A 22,487-nucleotide genomic window follows, 5' to 3' on the forward strand; every position below is an offset into this window, starting at 1 on the left:
TAATGAATTAAAATTTCATTAACGTCGAGAAAGTACATTTCAAGCAACATACTTCTGAAGTGAGCAGTTGTAGCCAAGATGCTGAAAACCAGACAATCCTTACTACAATCTAAAATTTAAAAAAATATATTGAACTTTAAGACCAAATTCCTTCATACAGCCTAATGCAGAATGAACTAAGAAAAATAGTGGTCCAACTCATTTTGCGATAAACTCGAGTCTCCATAATAAAAAATCTGGTAGAAGTTTGACAATCACCACTCACCCCGAGTCATGACTTCCTTGGGGCTGCAAACACACTCCAAACAGCTGTTAATATTTTACCCACAACTGCTAAGGGATATCTGTTTCTATCTTCGAAGAAAAAAGAAGTTATAGTTTCCAGGACCTCAAGCCAATTCCCATCAAAATAATAACAAAGTATCTCATTCATGACAGAAATAGACATACAAAAGAAAGCAGAAAGATTTAATTATGTTAACAGAACAATGTATTGACCCTTCGGAACTAAAGTAAGAAAGGAAACCCAACCTAAGCTCTACAAAGTGATGTCAGAGCCAACTATGACATTTGGGAGTGTATTGTTACCTGTAACAAAACAAAATGAATAAAAAATGTTTGCATTGGATAAGATTCCTAAGTAGCGTAGCTTGATGCACACTGTCTGACACGAGGATGTCTACTGACATCAAAGAAGAGAGAGTGTCAAAGCTTAAATGAGCAGATTAAGGAATGTAGGAACAACTGTATGTCACAAGAATGGAAGGTGAAGAATACAGTTAATAATAATGAATTATTACCCAGTGGGCATAATGTCTTTAGGAAGACCGAGGAAAAGGTGGAAAGATCAATTATTTCAATCCAGAAGATGTAACAGGCAAATGCCAGATACATCCAGACAAAAGAAAGTATCAAACAATGGAAACTCCAGGTCAAAATATCAACAGTGTAGGAAAAGACAGATTGATGTCTTCTTTACAGTAGGTAGCAATCTGTCTTTTCCTACACTATCAAAAGAAATTACGATTTTTTAAGTAAGTGTGATGTAATAGGTTCTGAAGTTACATATAAAACACTCGTCCAGTATAAGAGGTGTCCTGAAAGCATCAATCTGGTCAGGTTATCAAAAAAATAAATAAATAAATGAAAATAAAAACAATATACACATACACTATTATAAATAATAATGTAAATACATAGTGTTATGATAAAGAACAATATCCAGTAAAGCTGAACTTGGATGGAGAGGCACTGAGTCAAGGAAGTGAACTGCAAGCTAAATCAGAGCAGAGTGATTCCACAGTAGACTGGCGATCGGGCTGGCCGGCGAACAGGGCCGGCTGGCAAGCCATAGGGAAGGGTCGTTTTGGGATCTGCTTTGGTAAGGCACATGCACGTCACATGAGATTTTCAGTATTCTCTCACTCTCTTCATTCAAACTATTTGTTCTAGAGAAAAAATGAATAGGGCCTTTTTTTAATGTAGCTTGATTTTGTACTAGAATATGTTTTCACTAGATGCTGCAATTTTGAGTTTTTCAAGGAAAATGTATAAGTGACACTAAATTTTCCACTAAAGGTTCCTACTAATTTTTTTCTCTCCAGGCCTGATAGTGTGTGAGAGAATATATGAAATCCCATGTGACATGCATATGCTGCAGGTTAGGTAATTTTTGTAGGCCAATGTGAAGTAGTTTCACAATTTTATAGACAACAAATGTCCTATATCAATTTTTTTTTTTTTTTTTTACTTCCTCTACACTGCTGTGATACTTTGTAAACAATTATCGCTTATACCCAGTATATGGCACAAAGTGTTAATGCAGTGTTCTGCAGAACTTATCTTTCTTCATTTTCCACACTTTTGATTGCTGAGAATAGAGGCACACATCAGTAAGATACGCAAATCCATCCATGCTGTATTATTTTGCTGCTTGGGAGATGTTTCCTTCTGCATGTGTTTTTCAAGAGAAATGTACAAGTGACATTAAATTTTCTATAAAAGGTTCCAGCCAGCCACAGAATCTTTGCTCTCGTCGCTAATATCACCATACAGACATTTCGGATCAGAGGAGCTAACATTCCTTTTTTCCAAGTCACTGAACGCTCACTCCTTAGAAGGATCTGCATATTTGAATCAGCTCAGGAGCAGATCGCCCATCCTTAGTATGCAGTCCAGAGATTGTAACATACCATTCCCAGCATTCTTGTTTCTATTGTTTTATTAGTCAGAGACTCAGGCATGGAGCCGTTTCAAGGTAATGAGGTGCTCCATCAATGGATGTCACTTATGGTGTTGGAGAGCCTGCCTGTAATCCCTAATGATTATGTCAATTTCTGAAGTCCACCAAGGTATACTGCCTTCCAATGGGGAGATCTGGAGGAATAGGGGATTGCCAAGTCTGCTGCCAATAGATAGGCTGCAGTTGCACTCTTGACAGCCGCCTCGATACCTCCATGTGGCAGGGTGCTAAGGGCAATGGTGGAGAAAAAGGCATCCCAGTCAGCACTGCTGAGAGCCCATCTGGTTGGACGTCCAGGTGTGATGTTGATGGGGGGACATGACAATTGGAAAATGATCACTGTTCACACAGGTTATCATGGACCCTGCAATGGGTGGAGGCGAGAAGACGAGCGCTGCAAATGGAAAGATCACTGACAGAATAAGATCAATACATCATACTGAAGTATGCAGGGGCACTGGAATTCAAGAGACAAAAATTGAGCTTTGTGAGCAAAGTTTTGATAGCTTTACTGTGGATCATCATCAAATTCCACCCCACAATGGATTATGGGCATTGAAGTTACCCAAAATGAGGAAGGAACGGGGGAGCTGAGAAACCAGTGCAGACAACACAGTCTGAGTCACTTTACCATAGGGAGGGAGACACATATCACATATGGTGTAATCCAGAGACATCCTGACACGAACAGCCACAGTCTCCAAAGTTGTACTGCAATGCAGGACAATGCCGAATCACATTATCGGTATGCCCTAGGGACATGAAGGAACCATGTGCCAAGGTCATCTGCTGTCACCGGTTGTGAGGATACTGTATCACCACACATCGGTTCTGAAGTGGGTTGCATAGGGGGGGGGGGGGGGGGGGGGGATTTGGTGCCACAGGGGCCACCACAAACTCTGCCTTGGGTACAGAGGTTGAATAAGCAGGATTTGGTGGCAAAGGGACCATCGAAACTCTTTGGAATATGGTGCAACCCCATGATAAGGGGAATCAGTGCTTTCCACAGCAGACACAGATGGGGGAACGGGCACAAGGAGCGGCTGTGTGCAACAGATATTCACAATCCCTACAGATGGGGCTGACATTACAAAGCGAAGACATGTGCTCATATCTCACGCATTTGAAACATCATATGGGAGAGAGAACAAATGGTTTCACATTGTATCGATACACCATGACCTTGACCTTTTCATGCAATGACTCACCTTCAAATGCAAAGACGAAAGCCCCAATATTAATCCTACTGTCCTTTGCTTCCCACTATACACAACGGAAAAAAATGCACACCACATCACTCCAAACTGGCACATATATCGGCATTGATCCATAAAAGTAAGTTGTGGTGGAAGATAGTACCTTACACCAAACTGAGACTTATGGGAGGTGGTGGTTACAGTAGTGTCACTCAGCTTGTCACAGGCAACACCATCCATGGCTGAGTGGAGGATGTCATTTTAATCAGAACTGAACTACTTTTCATTTCCAAAATATCTACTACTACTCCAGACGCGTCTTATAGGGGTTCAACAAAGAATAACAGCATTATGACCAAAAAGGAATCCCCACTGGTCCTAGAGAAAACTAAGTATTGTGGGGAGTATTTCTTCCCTTATCTTAGTCCAACATTCCTCCTAAGGCATAGCCAGGAAAGGAAACATTACAGGGTCATCTCTCACCATACTGTAGCAATCATTTCCTTCAGAAGAGATTGCTAGAAGTGTACGGCCATCACTAGAAGAAAGTTTGAGCTGCTTCATCCACAAGTCATCCATCTTCGTGCCACCCACTCTGAAATGGTGCTCTCCCGACAGAGACCAGTGCCCCAACCATGATGGACATATGCTCCTCCGCACACACAGGGAGTTTCTACTTCAGGCATCAATAGTGCGGCCCCTATGTAGTCAGGGGGCTACCACTGTGCAGGTACTTATTGATGAACCCCCTCCCTTCAAAATGGGATGGTAACTATGTTGGGTTTTGAGTGTATTACTTTTGCCAGAAAGGAAGGGTCCAAAGACAGAAAGATACAAAAGACAGAACACATGAAGCCAAATCCAACAAAACCAAGCATGCTCAGCTCCCATGATTACAGCATGGTCCCCTTATTGTGTTTAATAAAATACTAAATGCAGAAGGATATGAATAAATTTGACAGCATTGAGTCTACGTACAGTAGAAGAACAGTTTGGAGATCATAACTGATTGTATCAGCACGGCAATCCTGTCATAGAGTAGCGTCTGTGAGGTAATGGTTTGTGGGCAACAACTTTCCTGAAATGGAAGATGGACAGGCCTGCCCAGAGTCCCAACCTGGGTCCATTACAACACTTTTTGGATGGGTCAGAATGTCAATTTCACTCCAGACACCTGTGTCCAACATCGCTACCTTCTCTAGTTTCGACTCTTGAGGAAAAATTTTCTGCCATTCTTCAACAGATGTTCACGTAACTCATTGAAAATGTCCCAGAATAGTTCAGTGCCATCATAAAGGTACAGAATGGGCATGCCCCATATTAATGTCCACAAATACGTGTTTAGATACTTTCAATGATATAAGTGCGAGTCACCTAAAGACAAACACTCAAAACTATATATTTTGGTTTTGAACTGAGCTTCACATAATGTATGCCTTGATTCATTCCACATTCACGAAAATTTTCCTTCATGATGGAAAACACAGCACACAATGAATGACTATTAATGCCAATAGAGGTTTTATATTTTGCCTGAATAACACATGAATTTCTTAGCAGTAAACTAAGTCCTATCACTTCTCAGGTATTCCTTTTTTATCTGATTCAGGATTAACATTCTAAGATGTGTTGTAAGTATCATTTCAACATCAGCATAATATATTACAGTGCCTGCTTCCTAACAGGCCAAATCAATAACTGCTACAATGAAAGATAAGGTTGCAAGGAAAGAATTTTACTAAACACCAGAGCTAATTTCAACTAAATAGGAATTTTTAATTTTTGATGGAAATAAAATGTTTTCTGTTGTTCAACTAAGAAGTATAGTCAATTCTGTATTACCTACAAAGGTAAACTCCAGTAAAGTTCTCATTTTGCAGGTATGTTGGTTCACATACTGGCAGATACGTAAAATTAATTTGCTCATATCACGGATCAAGAGAGTTGGCAACCATTAAAAGAAATAGTGTACACAGGTAATATAACTTACCATACAAATGTAGTTGTCAGCCTCAGTATCTTCAGAGAACTTGTTCAATATAATTTTTTCAATGGAATGCAATATCAGGTTATTTCCATTCACTGTTAATGCAGACAATGGGCTTTTCAATTCTTTAAGTGCATTAATTACAACAGCAAGCTGCTGCTTGTTATGAAGCACTTCTGACAATGCCTTCGTTACAAAATTCTGAGGTGATTGTAAACAGACTGCAACACACTGTTTAACAAACTGTAAAAAAGTATCACACAATATGAACATTTCAGTTAATAATGGACCAAAAGGTAATTTGTAAAAAGTAGTGGAAAAACAGCTAAAACATATGTGTACAAAAATTATATTATAGATTAGTTACGAACAGCAAACACTGATAATGTGTGGCAGGGCCAGGTGCCAGTCCCCCATAGTTCTTTCTCAAGTACCACCTGATCACTGCATTGGCTATTTTGTAGGTACAAGCAGAGATTAAGTGTGGCTGACAGTACACTGGCAACACTTTGCTGCCCCCCCCCCCCCCCCCCCCCCCCCTCAAATCCAAAAATCATAATCACCACTCCATCATACAGCAGTATTAAGCAAATTCAATTCAACAATGTATACAAACTAATTCCTTAAAAGGAGTAACAACAGCATAATTACCTCCTCTTGTTTTGCTTCTTCAGAAAATTCTGTAGATTTGTTGAAACACTCTGTACAATCTTTATTAAATTCTTTTGTTTCCAGTACAGATGTCACACCCTGCTTCGAAAAGAAATGATTCAACACTTCAAACTGCAGTGGTAGCTCCAGACTTTTCACTGCATTAAGTGACAAGTGTTTCAACCTCTCACATGGGATATCACTTAAATTTTCAGTAGAAGACAATTTATTAGCAGCAATGTCTAGTATCCTACAAACATCATCTTTATCCACCACTGATAAATTCCCTTCCAAGCACACCAAAGTTTCTTCAGTCTCACAGAGACAATCAAAACTAAGAAAGGCCTTCCACCATCTATTAAGTCTTTTATCTTCATTTGGTATATTTTTCATTACTGTTGCAAGATCTGCAGACATTATTATGTCTTCCTCACTTATAGGTTTGGTAGCAAAGCGCTGTAGTAAGGGCAACAATTTTTCCACACAAGAAAATTTCTGACTGAACTCCTGAACACTATTTATAGCTTCAGAGACACGAAAGCTTGCCTCAGCAATATCCAGTTGCAAATGCCTTTCATCTTTTTCATCACATTCTACCCAAAACAACCATAAATCTACTGTAACTCCATACAAATTATGCAAACAAGCAGTAAGTAAGTCATTGGTAATTTCAGAAATAGAATCAGTTCTACAGTGTTCCTCATGTTTACATTCCTCAATGGGATAATCTATGCTCTTGTAAATGGTATGTATATTATCATTATGTTCTGGACAATTTACAAAATATTTTAAACAATGTTCACACACAATTAATAACTTTTTCATTGCACAACCTGCAAAATAATGCAAGTCTTTAGTTCCTCTTCCTTCAAATCGTTTCTTCCCTGGGTCCAAAAATATTGTCAAGAATTTTTTTAAGTATTCTGTGAATCTGCACCAACAATAATTCATGTTTTCTGAAGTAATTCTTCCTAAGGAAATCTTCAAAAGTTGTGTATATATACCTACAATTGATTTGGAGCTCAATTCCAGGGAATCATACAGCTCCATCGAAGTCTTTTTGTGAGCCAGTGTATCTATTACATGAATAACAAGTGACGGTGGTCCATTTGCAATGAAATCATAGACATAAGCTTGCAAACCTATATCCCAAAATATTGAAATTAGTAAATCCTTACTGACAGTTGGGATGCTTCCAATGAGATGTCCACAGTTTTCATTTGCCATTAATGGGTCCTCATCAAACATGTCAGAATTCAATAATAAAAATATTACTATTTTTTTCAAACCATCATGCAAATTTTCTGATTTAGCATTTAAGAAATCTTTGTACTTTTCACGAATTACTGCTGCTAACTTTTCAGTGATCTCTTTGGTCTTCAGGCTATCTCCTGAAACAACAGAAACAGTACATACAGTTGACACAAAAGAAATAAAATCTAATTTTATAGTTTAGGAATAGTAAAAAGCAAAACAGCATGTCAAGGAAAAAATCTCTTCTATTTCTCTGGACTGTAATGTTTTTATTTCAAGTCTGCTTCTTCAGCAACACACATTTTATTAAGCTCGAATTATGTAAAAATATATCACAGGAGGTACAGATCTCGACTCCCCTGGAAATACACAAAATGTAAAACTTCTGTAAGTGGATAGCTCTTGACTAGCATAGTAATCTGGAAGTTTGTTGAAAATCTCACATGTTAGTGCAGGAGAATACTGTTTACAGGTTCTGGAAGCATTCTAATATGAACCAAGCTCTTGAGGCACCGATACTCTGTTCGCTATTGAAATCACAAATTGGTAGAAAGGTGTCTGAAGACAGTACCACATTAGGTACAGAGGCAAATATATGTGCTAGCCAATGGTAGGTAACAACTAAGTCCAAATCACAGTCCATGAGAAAATCATGTAGAACAGTGTCGTCATTAATAGGTATCCATGAGGCTTGTTATAAATGTCAGCTGGTTGACAACTATGGTTGTGATGGTACGCGGAAGCCCTTGACCTGGCACCAGAGGATGTATCCTCCCTAGAAACCTTACCAGACATGTGCATAATTATAGCCACTGATCCACTGACATGTCGGGTGGATTACAAGATCCCTTCTGCCTTGGATCAGCCTATAAGACTGAACTCATCTTGTTGGGGGGGGGGGGGGGGGGGGGGGGATGAAGGGATGCAATATGGCCTGCTGCAAAAGTTGGCATGCTGCTTTGGATGCTGCCAATGGTAGAGGAGCTGTTCCCAGGTCTGCCACTGGAAAGGCATGAGGAGATGACAGTTTGGACTCCTGGCTTGCTGATGGTTCCAGAGAAGGCTGTGGGTCTGATGTAAGACCCAATGCAAACTGTGGTGGAGGGGAACGATCCCCTGCATATTGTTGTTCAGGTACAAATCATATAGATGGTGGATGATGGCTGGAGGACTGGGAATGCCAGGTGCCCATCGCTTGGAATGTCATCCTGGAATCAAAACCCACATCTGCTGTTGTTGGCCCAAGGGATGGGCAAAGAGGGCTGCGTGCCATGAGAGTAGCATATCCACAGGTGGAGTGTGCCCAGATGGCACAAACAAATGGAGCTGGTTGCTGTACCAGCGAAGGATGCCTCAAGGTGTGGCCACGAAGATCAGTTGGTGGCTTGTTGGGCTGTGATGGAGCCACGTATAAAGTCACGCATATGGCCAAACATGAAGGCCATGACTCCCACCTTGAAAGAAGTGGCCATTTCTTCTTCTTCTTCTTCTTCTTCTTCTTCTTCTTCTTCTACCAAGAGAGTCTGCAACATATCTAACAATGAACAATAGGGTGTTCACGCAAGAGCTTCACTAGGCTTTAATAGTGGATTGGTGTTGGCCTGTAAGAGGACAAAATAGAAAGCAGCACAGAATTGGTTTTTCAATCTGCATTTTGAACATTTGCACAAAACATTCAGCCATGGAATTAGAGGCAAGTCAAATGGAGGTGTGGTAACATTGCATTTGGGGTGCAAAACTTTTGAAACCAGTACATGCAAACTGCCATTGACTATTGGTGAAAAGAACTTGTTTGGCTCCTCAATACAAAAAACAGTGACCAGGGCCTTAGCAAAATTTTCCATTGTATTCTGTTGCATTTTTATGATGTAAGGAAAATGAGAATATGCAGCTATTAAAGTCAGTCACATGGTCCCATGGACTAGAACCCATAAAATCCACATGCTCTCAGTCCCACAGCTGGCTGAGTGTAGGCTACAGTTGGTAGGCTTGGGCTGTGCTGGTTACTGCATCTGACAAGCTGGGCAGTGCACACAATATCTTTTTTCACCTGTGGCCAATAAATGTCAGTAGCTCATATTCTTCATTCTAGAAATGTTCCAGTGGTGCTGATGTAGGAGTTGCAATATATGGGAGAACAGAACTTCCAGAATCACCACTCAATACTGACCATCATCTTGACTCAATAACAGGTCATCTTTGCAGAGATGAAGAGTATGGCCTTGTCGATAAGAAGCAATGAAGTTCTGCAGAGACTGCAGGAGGAAGTGCCTGTGGGTAGCTAAAAACCTGTCTCAAGAGTGGATCCTTATGTGTGGCTGCTGCAACACTTCTGGTAGTGATGCAAAAGGACAAAAAGTACTTGCCACATATTCAACATGCTCCTCATGACTGCTTCCTGTGACTGCTATATCACCAAAATAATTGATGCACTGTGGAATATTGGCAATAGTTCATTCTAAAAATTGATTTTGAAACAGGTTGTATGGAATATTTAATACCAGTATGGGTTTGGAAATTCTGTTCAAATAAGTTGAAAATAAGCTTCCAAAAGATCGATTTTAGAGAAATATTGAACTCCAATCAAGTTCAAAACTGATTCATCACAAGTGGATAGGCACGAGACCACAACTGACTGATCATTTACCATATTTTTGAAACAACCATAAAGGTATAACAATCCACCTGATCTGTGAACACTGATTAAAGGTGATGCCCATCTAATATAAGGAATTAGGGACAGCAGTTTTAACTCCTCTAAACAATCACAGTATTGGATGGGTTTTGCAAAATGTAACATGGAAAAGGAAACCAGAAGCCATTCCCAGGCCTGGAGAAAACGAGGGAACATTTTGGAGACACAGAAGCTCTCTACTTCTGCACATGGAATGGTATACTTTGAACTTCTTGGACAGAAAGTTTGATAGAAAAAACCATAGGCTGCACTACACATCCATACAAAAAACTGTATCCACTGTAGGTTCCACAACAACAAAGAGAGAGAGAGAGAGAGAGAGAGAGAGAGAGAGAGAGAGAGAGAGAGAGAGAGAGAGAGAGAGAGAGTTCTGATTACTTGCTTACACAATAATTCCAGAACTACTTAACCTAGTACCAAACGTGCAAAATCCAGGATGGAATGCAACAATATAGTGAAAAGGAAAGTTACCACCCACCATATAGTGGAGATGCTGAGTTGCAGATAGGCATAACAAAAAGACTGTCACAAATAATAGCTTTCAGCCAGTAAGGTCTTCGTCAGATTTAGATGTCAAACACACACATACATAAACAAATGCAACTCAAACACACGACTGCAGTCTCAGGCAACTGAGGCCACACTGCGAGCAGCAGCACTAGAGCTTGATGGGAGTGGCGACTGGGTGGGGGTAAGGAGGATAGTAGGGCAGGCATGGCGGACAGTGACATGCTGTTGGGGAGTGCAGAGGGAGGAGGTGGAAAGAGGGTAGGGCAGATATATGCAGTCAGGAAGTTAGAGGAAAGGAGCAGAGAGGTGGGGAGGGAGTGGGGGATAGCAGAAAAGGAGAAAAGTAAAAAGACTGCATGCGATGGAGGAAGGAGGGCTGTGTAGTGCTGGAATGGGAACAGAAAAGGGGCCAGATTGGAGAGGACAATGACTAACGAAGGTTGAGGTCAGGAGGGTAATGTGAATGTAAGATATATTGCAGGGAGAGTTCCCACTTATGCAATTCAGAAAAGCTGATGTTGGTGGGAAGGATCCATATGGTACAGACTGTGTGAAGCAATCATTGAAATGGAGGATGTCATGTTTAGCAGTGTACTCAGCAACAGGGTGGTACACTTGTTTCTTGGTCACAGTTTGTTGGTGGTGGCCTGTTGGGTTGAGTAGGACCAGGTGAAGCAATGGAGGAGAAGTTGTTGAGGTTCTGAAGGAATGTAGATAGGTTCTGGAGGAATGTGGATACGGTATCCTCACCCTCGATCCAGGTCGCAAAGATGTCATGGATGAATCTAAACCACATGAGGGGTTTAGGATTCTGGATGTTTAGGAAGGATTCCTCTAGATGGCCCATGAATAGTTTGGCATAGGACGGTGTCACACAGTTGCCCATAGCCGTACCACAGATTTGTTTGTAGGTAATGCCTTCCAAGAAGAAATAATTGTGGGTTAAGATATAGTTGGTCATGGTGACTAGGAAGGAGGTAGTTGGTTTGGAATCTGTCGAGCGTTGGGGATGGTAGTGTTCAATAACGGTAAGGCCATGGGCATTAGGGATGTTAGTATAAAGGGGAGTGGCATCAATAGTGATGAGCAGGGCACCGTGTGGTAAAGGGACACGAACTGTGGGGAGTCAGTGCAGGAAATGATGGTATCTTTTGTATAGGAGGATGGGTCCTGGGTAACAGGTTGAAGGTGTTGGTCTATGACAGCACAGATTCTCTCAGTGGGGGCACAGTAACTGGCCACATTGGGGCATCCTTGGTGGTTGGGTTTATGGATTTTAGGAAGCATGTAGAAGGTGGGAGTGGGGAGTGGTAGGGGTGAGTAGAGACATGGATCCAGGGAGAGGTTCTGAGAAGGGCCTGAGGATGTGAGGAGTGACTGGAGATCCTGCTGGATTTCTGGAATGGGGTCACTGTGGCAAGATTTGTAGGTGGATGTATCTGACAGCTGATGGAGTCCTTCTGCCACACAATCCTTGTGGTTCAAAACAACAGTGGTGGTGCCTTTATCTGCAGGTAGGATTATAAGATCAGGATCACTTTTAAGATGGTGGACTGCAGTTCTTTCTGCGATTGTAAGGTTAGTTTGCATGTTGAGGAATTTGGGGAATGGTAGTGAGGCAAGGTTCAAGGTTAAGAAATTCTAGACAGTTAACAGGGGGTGATTTGGAGGCAGTGGGGGTGGGTCATGATTGGATGGAGGAACTGAGTTGGTACGGTTCAACATTGGTCTTTGATTGAGTCTCATTGGTAGGATTGGTGGCAAAAAAGTGTTTCCACTGTAGAGACCAGGAGAAGGAGAGGTCTTTAACAAGTCCTGCATGATTGAATTTGGGAATGGGGCAAAAAGCGAGGCCTTTGGAAAGGATTGATATCTCTGTGAGGCTAAGGCATTTGGAAGAAAGGTTCATGATTGTGTTTTGGGTCTGTTTAGGTTCTGGATTCTGTGTGGTGGTAGGAGGAAGTTTTGGAGGGTGGGGTAAATGTAGTTGGTCTACGAGAAAGGGTTTGTCAGCTATGAGGGGACATGGAGGCGGCTTGGAGGTTTTTGTAGAGGGAGTGGACAGTGATACTCCAGGGAGGGAGTAGGAAGTGAGCACAGTGGAGAACTTTTTGAGATGATGTTGTGCATGTTGCTCTAGTTCCCGGAGAGCAAGAGTTTCGATGTTGTTATGGGTTCCTGGAATTTGGGATTGCAGATGGAGAGAAGGTATTGCAAGGTAGTTTGGGCTTGGTTGATATGGTTTTGCAGGACTATGTTGGTGTGGGCTCCCATCCAGCCCCTTCTCTGCTCCCATTCCAGCACTACACAGCCCCCATTCCTCCATAGCATGCAGTCTTTTTACTTCTCTCCTTTTCAGCTAACGCTCCCTCCCCACCTCTCCGCTCCCTCCGTCTAATCTCCTGACTGCACATAGCTGCCCTACCCTCTATCCACCTCGTCCCTCCAAGCTCCCCAACAGCATGTCACTGCCCGCCACACCTACCCTACTATCCCCCTCCCCCTCCTCACCCCAACCTCCTCATTACCCCCCATCCTGTCACCACTCCCATCATATGCCGGTGCCACTGCTCGCAGTGTGGCCTCAGTTGCCTGAGACTGCAGTCGTGTGTGTGTGTGTGTGTGTGTGTGTGTGTGTGTGTGTGTGTGTGTGTGTGTGTGTGTGTGTGTGTGTGTGTGTGCGTGCGTGCGCGTGCGCGCGCGCGCCATCTAATTCTGATGAAGGGCTTACTGGCTGAAAGCTATTACTTGTGACAGTTTTTTTGTTGTGCCTATCCGACTCAGCATCTCCACTATATGGTGAGTGGCAACTTTCCTTTTCACAATACTGTTACTAGCCTAGTATCAGAATTTTAGGATGAGCAGATGTCCACAGCTAATCCACAACTACTTTTAAGGATGGAGAGCCCAGTCAGAGATACGTATGTTGATTAATAATTGAGAAGGATCCCCCTATATCCAAAAGGCTACCCTTGACTCTGTGATCTCATTAATTTGAATCAGCACACTTCAATGTTGACTGCAAGGCCAGCTCTGGGAAACATCTGCTATATGACTCTGACAAAAACAGACAACATTATAAAGTGGGAAAGAAAGCTGACATTTAAGAAAAGTAATCAGGACAACTGGGCATTTGCAAAAATTTTGACAAGCCAGAGTGGGAAACATTTTATGGCATTGGGGGAGAGCACCTGGACTGCAAGACATTTTCGCTGTTTCACCACCAGATGGATTAGATAACACCTCATTTGCCAATTGACATGGCAGCTCTCATACTCACGGTCTGTAGAAATGGAAGTCGAAGCAGCTTAGAACACTCTAAAGCCCTAGCAACATGTATAACTTCAGCTAAAGAAGGATCTGATTGCTGTAGTGCTTGCCACAAAATTTTACTGCTTGGTGCTAATCTAATCACAATGTCTTGTGTTAACAATTCTACATAAAATTTGTAATGGATCTGGGAGATGTTATTTTTTTTTACCGTATTTGTCGATACCAAATTGTAAATGTTTTCTTATATTTTTGTCAGAATTTATTATAATTTGTCTTATTATATGTTAATTTACTTCTGTTTTTGAGAGTAAAAGCATATTGATTACTATTAGAAAATGTATCGAAGAATAGCAAAGAAACTGATTGTGTAAAATATCTTTGACGTTGGAGTAGTCTTTGACTATAGTCAGTCCGAGTCGGAAGCTAACTCTTGGTGTGTGTTGATGGAAGAACAATGTGAAGGTCGCCATCATAAATAATTTTGAATTATGTTACTATTATTTTTGTATTAACTAAAAAGAAGAAACTACATTTGAAGAAACTGTATTTGAAACACCAAAATGAGAGAAACACGTTGAACCACGTCATTTTCTGCAGCCGACAACGATGCATTGTGGAATCATACTTAGACAACTGAAGCCAAGACTTATATTTGCTTGCAAACGTCTAATGGAAAAGGTACTGTCACGAAATATGGCAAATTTAAGTTTATAAAAAAATAGTGACCATATTTTCAACTTGTGTAATAGCCGGGATGCCATATTTCAACTGGGGACTGTAGCCGGGATATTGTGTTCACGAGATCTTCAACAGTGCTACGAGGAAGAAAATTTTTGTGTGTTAATACCAGTTGCTTCAGAATGTGTGTAACAGTGTTTGTGTTCATCGGGAAGTAAAAGTTTTGGAGAAGAAATGTTTCGGCAAAAAATATAATTTTCGGCAGAAGAAAATACTTCAAGAATTTTGGTCAACAATCACATGGATGGAAAACGTGGTTTTGCAACAGCAGAAGAGTGTTCCAGATAAGTCACGAAACCCTCGTATTTTGTTAAAACAATATTTTATCTTGTTTTGTATTGTTGTGTATAAATTTTTGTTCTTCACAATGACTTATGAGATTTTCGAGAGTATTGTGCCTAAAGTAGACAGTAGTAATTTAATAGACTTCGAACATCAGGACAGGTCAAATGAAAGAGAAAGAACCGATCAATTTGATTTAAAAAGTTTTCTTGTAAATTTCACGAAAGAAATTAAACAATCAGTTGACGACAATAAGACATACTGGGATGAAAAAATTGATAACATTTTGTTGCAAATCCAAGCAGTCAATACCCAAGTGGGTGAGCTTTCGAACAGAGTTGGCAGTGTTGAGGAAAAAATTGAATCTGTGGAAGCAAAAGTAAATGAAATTGATGATAAATTGAGCGGTGAAATTAATACTGTAAAAAATGAGTTGCTGGTAGATAGGGAAAGAAATTTAATTGATTTTAATGAGATAAAAGGGGAAATTAAAAATTTGGATGAGAATACAAAAGTTTTAGTTAAAAATGTACAACAAGAAACTGACAATCGTTTGGTTACTCTAGAAGAAAAAGTAGAATGCAATGATTTGGAAAACAAAAAATCTGTCAAAGAACTTAGCGAAAAAATTGAAAGTTTTGACATTGAATTTCAAAGCAAAAATTACAATGTCAACACATGTAATCTTGTATCTAATATTCCAGTGAAGCACTTTTCGGTAGATGGACCCTTACATCCCGTTGATTTTATGCAGTATTGTAAGGATTGTTTTTTACCTCACTCACCGGATGAAATAAAAATTAAATTTGTGAAAAAATTCTTGGAAGGGGAAGCTTTGACTTGGGCAAACCAGATTGTAACTTTGGGGATGACCTTTTCAGAATTTGAATCAAAATTTCTGGAAAAATTTTGGGATGATCTTAAACAAACTAGAATCAAAAGTGAATTTTTGAATGGGCGAAACTATAGGGAATCAGATGGGAACATGAAATAATTTTGCAAAAGTGAACTTCAAAAACTTATTCATTTAACAAAACCTTTGGATGACTTGATCAAAATTGATACCTTAAAGAGAAGATTGCCATCAGCAATGCAGTTGAGTTTAGTTCATTGTCCTGATAGTAATGTAGAGCAGTTTCTCAATTACATTGAAAAGTTGGATAGGGTAACAACAAGAACAAACAGTGGGTTTACTCAGAAAGGTAATGGTCAAAATTGGGGGAATGACAACTTTCAAAAAAGGGAACAAAACAATTATCATGGCGTCAGTCAAAATTCAGGGGGATATAACAATTTTGTAAAGAAGGACCATAATTTTTATCCAAAACAAGAACAACATTTTCGCGTTAATAATCAACAAAATAGAGAACACTTTAGGGATCAAAATCACAAAAATTTTGATAGAGGTCAGTACAATAGAAACTACCAACAATCAGGTAATGGATGGCATAGGAATGGGATCAGAAATGTTGATCAGAGACATTGGCAGAACCATAATCAGCAGTTCAAACAGGAACCGGAAATAAAAAACGAGTAGACACCCCCTTGAAGGTCCGCAAGGTTGAGGCAGAAGGTGAGCATGATGAAAGGACCAATGGATGTGACTATCATAAACCCAAACATGACAGTTCCAAACCTAAGCTATCACATGAGGTTATTAGTTGTTACTTATTGAAGAAATTTCAAGAGGAAAATAATGATGATAAAGATAACATTTTCAGTACACAAGAACATACAGTAGATAAAAGCAATTGTGATTCATTTAATTTAACAGAGTTTTACACTTGGGCAGAAAAGAAAAACACTTTGTCGGATGATGTAATTTGTAGTAGTTCAGAGATGTGTGTGAATGAAAGAGAGAATGCATGCTGTGAGAAAGAAAATGTTGGTGAAAGGGATCTGGTAACATTAGAAAGGGAAAATAATATTTTGGGGGATAATTTGAATGTGTATGACCTGAATATGTGTAATGATAATGATGTTGTTGATAAAGGTGATAATGATGGTAATGGTATTGATGATGATGTTGAGGAAAGGTATTTCATTAGTTTAAATAGGGAGTTGGGTATACACATGGTTGAAAATGGATTAAATAGTGAGAATATTATAGAAATTCCCAGGGATGTTACCAGGATGAATAATACTCGCAATCTGGGTGTATGTAAAAGTGTGAATTTAGATGTTGCTGGTAAAGAATCTGACTACACAAATAACGATGACACATGTATAACTTCTAACCTAAGTGAAACTTTTACAGATACTAATGATACACACACATTTCTTATGAATATATGGCTGAACAGTGAAACTATTTCTTTTGACAAGAACTTTAGAAAGATGCTTATTAATGTATGTGAAACTGTATGTCCTGAGTGGTGGAAAAAGATGAGATATTTTATTTTTGAAAAGCTGAAGGATAAGTACTTCAATAGTATACAATGTGATTTGGATGAAAATTCTTGGCTATTTGAGATAATAGAGAGTACTAATGACAATTTTGTATCTTGTGCAAATTTTATAACTGTGACAAATAATACATGAAATGATATACCACATGATTCTGATAAGTATAGGTTCGGGGAAATTGAAAGTGATTTATTACATGAGGATACAGGTTCTGAGAAAAGTGATCAATTTTGCAGTCCTTATATAAAAGTTCAAATTGGGTCATGGATTGGTAAATGTTTAATTGATACAGGAAGTGAGATCTCGGGAATATCTGAAAGGTTAAGCAAGAAATTGAAAGTGGGGAAAGATTATGTTGAAATGCCAGTTGTTGGGGTAAAGATAAAAGGTGTTACTGGGAAGAGCAGTAAATTGGTAAAAAGCCAGGCTTTAGTGACATTTTTAATTGAAGGCAAGTTGTTCACACATGGATGTTTTGTAATTCAGGAATTTAATGAGGATTTTCTTTTGGGTATGAATTGGATAGTAAAAGTAAATACAGCATTTGATTGGGTTGGAAGAAAACTTTTGATAGAAACTAGTGAAAGGAAATACATTCAGACAAATTTTGTGAACACACTTGGTGATCAGAGTAATGGAAATTTTGACAGTATCAATTTACTAAAAGAAAATAGATTGGAGAATATTGAAATTCATAGATTTGATACTGATGAAGTTGAATTTGGGAATTTAGTGAATTTGAAAATTTCAGAAACACAAAATTTATCTGGGGAGCAAAAACAACAGTTAGAAAATCTGCTGTGGGAATACAGTGATGTTTTCAGTGACATACCTGGTAGGGTAAAGGGTTATCAGTGTGAGCTTCAGGTAAAACCTCATGAACCATTTTTCATAAAACCATACAGTATTGCAATATCAAAAAGACCTGCTGTTGAGAAAGAGCTGAAAAAGATGGAAGGATGTAATATAATAGAAAGGAGTATCAGCATATAATAATCCTCTAGTAGTGGTTTCGAAAAAAGATGGTGGAGTAAAACTGTATAAACAGAAATCATAATTTCAAAATTTAAATAACCTATTATCATCTAAAACAAAAGTCCTCCACTGGAATATGCTTGTTAGAACAAAACTACCTGTACAACCAAGTATGTATATTTGCATGTATAAATTAATAATTTGAAGTCACATATTAATTGAAACTGATGAAAAAACACTGATATAACAAAAATTGAGAGAAAGATTTATATTTTACTTTTTTACAAAAAAAGTCTCCCTAGTGAGCATTTCTGAATTTTTCTAATTTTGGAAGCTAAGTCTTCCCTGTGGGTGAAGGCATGCATGTGAGGACATGCATGCAAAGGTATAAGTTTCAAAACCAATTTTAGATAAAGACTCATGATATATGAGCAGTTTATTGTTGTTTATACTGATGTTGTGGGGAGCAAAAGTACTCTTCACAAGAATGTGACTTGTAGTAATATTGTAGTAGAGAGGCAAGTGTATAACAATAAACAATTGCAAAAATTTAGATAATACTGATGTATCTTTAGCTGTACTAAAAGAAGAAAATCATTAAAAAAAAATACAAAAAAAAAAAAATAAAAAAAAATATAAAATTTTTTTAAAAAATCAGAATTTAAAAAATATATATATATAAAAGGCAAATATAGAGAAAAACACATTACACTATATATGTCCAGTATCATTTTTAGTGTACAATATGTAAGCATAATGAAATTAACATTAATATTTTTTTAAAAAAAATTAAATCTTATTCTAGGAAATGAGTTTTACCTTCCTATTATTTTCAATCTGTATGTTACAATATTTCTCATGTATGTTTTATACCATGTATATTTGTCATGTCAAATGATTTCTTTACTTGAATTTTTTTGTGTATGAGATTGATGGGGAAGTATCATTGCAACAACAGACAGTAAAAAGTCCACAGATTCAAAGAGTCCAAATTTGGAAGAGGTTATCAGACTGCATCATTAGTGTACTAATTGTGTAATACAGATCCATCACTGAGTGTGGTCGGGATTTTGTTGTATATGTCCATAACAACAAAAGCCCTGGGGAGCAGTTGTAATGGATCTGGGAGATGATGATTTTTTTTTACCGTATTTGTCGATACCAAATTGTAAATGTTTTCTTATATTTTTGTCAGAATTTATTATAATTTGTCTTATTATATGTTAATTTACTTCTGTTTTTGAGAGTAAAAGCATATTGATTACTATTAGAAAATGTATCGAAGAATAGCAAAGAAACTGATTGTGTAAAATATCTTTGACGTTGGAGTAGTCTTTGACTATAGTCAGTCCGAGTCGGAAGCTAACTCTTGGTGTGTGTTGATGGAAGAACAATGTGAAGGTTGCCGTCATAAATAATTTTGAATTATGTTACTATTATTTTTGTATTAACTAAAAAGAAGAAACTACATTTGAAGAAACTGTATTTGAAACACCAAAATAAGAGAAACACGTTGAACCACGTCATTTTCTGCAGCCGACAACGATGCATTGTGGAATCATACTTAGACAACTGAAGCCAAGACTTATATTTGCTTGCAAACGTCTAATGGAAAAGGTACTGTCACGAAATGTGGCAAATTTAAGTTTATAAAAAAAATAGTGACCATATTTTCAACTTGTGTAATAGCCGGGATGCCATATTTCAAATTGACAAGAACATGCAAACTTGCATTTTCTATTTGGTCCTTGTAGATTTGCGTTCCCCCTCTGAAGTAGAATTTTCTGATGCTACCTAGAAAGGAACTCTAAATGAGCAGTCACCGATGCATTTTTGTAGCAAAATGTTCACTTAAAAGTGAGTGAATAGTGGTGAGGGGTAGCAGTGACGAGTGAGATAAATGGGCTAATGTAGGCACACTAGAGCTGTGGTTCGTAGACAATACAAAGACCCATTTTTGCTCAGGGCACTTAAAGTCACTTGCCTGGAAATGAAGTGCAAATGCTTTTGATACACTTCCCAACCCTCTTGAACTTCACTAAATTGCTGGAAAGTTGGGACTGTCAGAAGCAGACATGTCAGATCTGTCAACTTCTGTACAAGCTCATGCTGCCAGTTGAGTTGTTTCCAAGAGCTCAAGAAACTTGTTTGTTCATCATGGTTGAAAAACTAAGTAAAATGGTCTGAACAGTCCCATTCTGGCATGGGGTAGGTTGCAATTCAGAAAAATCATCACCACCATTCTTGTAAATCTGCTTCTTCAACAACACAGATTTTATTAAGCACAAATTATGTGCAAATAAATCACAAAAAGTAAAAGTTGCTAACTCTTCTGGAAATACACAAAACAGGAAACTTCTGGAGGTGGATACTCTTGGCCAATAAAGGCCTCTGTGCCAGCCTTTAGATCAGCTGTGTGCATTTGCAATGTGACTTGGCACCTTTGGATGTATCCTTATGCACCATGCCCAGCTACCCCCTGATGTATGCATAATTATACTGATTGATCCATTGTCAGAGATGAGGCCTTATCTGTTGGGAAAAACAGTGAAGTAAAGAACCACTGCAACTCTAGGGTGCAGTGAAGCACTGTAATCAGTTGATATTATAAACTAAAGTCCTCTGCAAAGTTTTTGTCTGCCTCATATGGCTAATCTCATACACAACTGTAGTGATTTTGATACCGTTTTCATTAATATCTACACCAATCCAAGAGGGAAGTTTCTGTGCACCACTACATATTAATATGGCTGGTCACTAGTGGAGAAATAAAATGAAGGAGGTACTGAAAGCCAAAAACTACAATGATCTGTTCAATATAAATTTAAAGAAAGTCAAATGCACTTGACCACCTCCGATTAACTGGCTTACCCAAATACTATCATCAAATGAAGCTCCACTTTAAACACAAAAAAAATCATTAGTAATGAGTTCGTCTTCAATTATTCATTAAACCCTGACTTTCCTTTCTTTGTTCTACAGACTATAAACTGTTGCAAACAATGTTAAAAAGTAATGCCTTTCAGACATAAGCTCCACAATTGAAGATGCAGCGAAGTGGACAAAATGGCAACGAACCTTAAATGTATGAAAACTATAGCTCCTTTTACATGGGCTACAGACGGACAGCAAAGATGAGAAAGAAAGGAATGGAAGAAGAAAATAAAGAAAAAAAAATATGTTATGGAATGAAGGTAACAACTCACTGAATAGTAGAAGCATTGAGAGCAGTTGAAAGGTGACCCCACACACACACACACACACACACACACACACACACACACACACACACACAGAGAGAGAGAGAGAGAGAGAGAGAGAGAGAGAGAGAGAGAGAGAGAGAGAGAGAGAGAGAGAGGGGGGGGGGGGGGAGGGGTGAAGAGAGAGGGGGAGAGAGAGAGGAGGGAGGGAGGGAGGGGGGAGAGGGGGAAGGGAAGGGGAAGAGGTAGTTGGGGAAAGGTGGCTAATGACTGAGAGGGAGATAGCAACTGCACTCACATGAGATTGGAAAGCAAGAGGGAGTGGCAACAGGTGCACAGGATAAGAATGCAACATGAGCATTGACACAGGTAAGCTTGTGCAGTGCATGAAGAAGTAGATGATGATGATGATGATGATGATGATGATGATGATGATGATGTGGGGTAGGAGTGGACTGGGAGGGGGTTACAGAGCAGAGGGAGGAGAGAGTGTGCAGAAGACAGTGTGGATGATGGATGAGTTGTGTTCAGGGTGGAGGTGAACACATGGCTGGAGGCTAATGGAGAATGGGGCCAAAAAGATTACAGGAATGGAGGATGTGTTGCAAGGACACATCCCATCTACATAGTTCACAGAAGTTGGCAATGGAATGAAGGATCCATATGGCAAATATTGTGAAGCAGCCATTGAGGTTCAGCATGTTATGCGCAGCAGTCTGTTCCACTGATGGTTAGTCAACTCTGCTTTCAATCACAATTTAGCAGCAATAATTCACTTTGGTGGTCTGGTGGTTGGACATCATGCCCACATAAAATGCTGTGCAGAAATTGCAGCAGAGCTAGTACATAAAGTGACTGCTTTCACAGGTGGCTCTGCCTCTGATGAGATAGAATAAGACTATGATGGAGCTGGAGTAGGATGTGCCAAGTGGGAGTATTGGGCAAATCTTGCACCTAGGTCTTCCACAGGTATATGACCCATGCAATATTGGATTGAGACTGATTGTGGCATAAATATAGACCAAGATATTGCAGATACCACTTTGGGATGTGTGGTAAAAGTTGCAGGTAAGGACAT

General features: G+C 39.1%; 1 protein-coding gene across 1 annotated transcript in view; it reads right to left on the minus strand.

The window, feature by feature from the left end:
• LOC126457859 (uncharacterized) overlaps positions 1 to 22,487 on the minus strand; it is a 93,441-nt gene that overhangs the window by 58,235 nt on the left and 12,719 nt on the right. The window contains exons 2-3 of the mRNA XM_050094505.1: positions 6,077 to 7,467; positions 5,429 to 5,668 (exon numbers count right to left, since the gene is read on the minus strand). Of these exons, the coding sequence (XP_049950462.1) occupies positions 5,429 to 5,668; positions 6,077 to 7,467 (1,631 nt within the window). The remainder of the gene's footprint in view (positions 1 to 5,428; positions 5,669 to 6,076; positions 7,468 to 22,487) is intronic.

Source organism: Schistocerca serialis, chromosome 2, assembly GCF_023864345.2.
Source record: "Schistocerca serialis cubense isolate TAMUIC-IGC-003099 chromosome 2, iqSchSeri2.2, whole genome shotgun sequence".
Lineage (NCBI taxonomy): Eukaryota > Metazoa > Arthropoda > Insecta > Orthoptera > Acrididae > Schistocerca > Schistocerca serialis.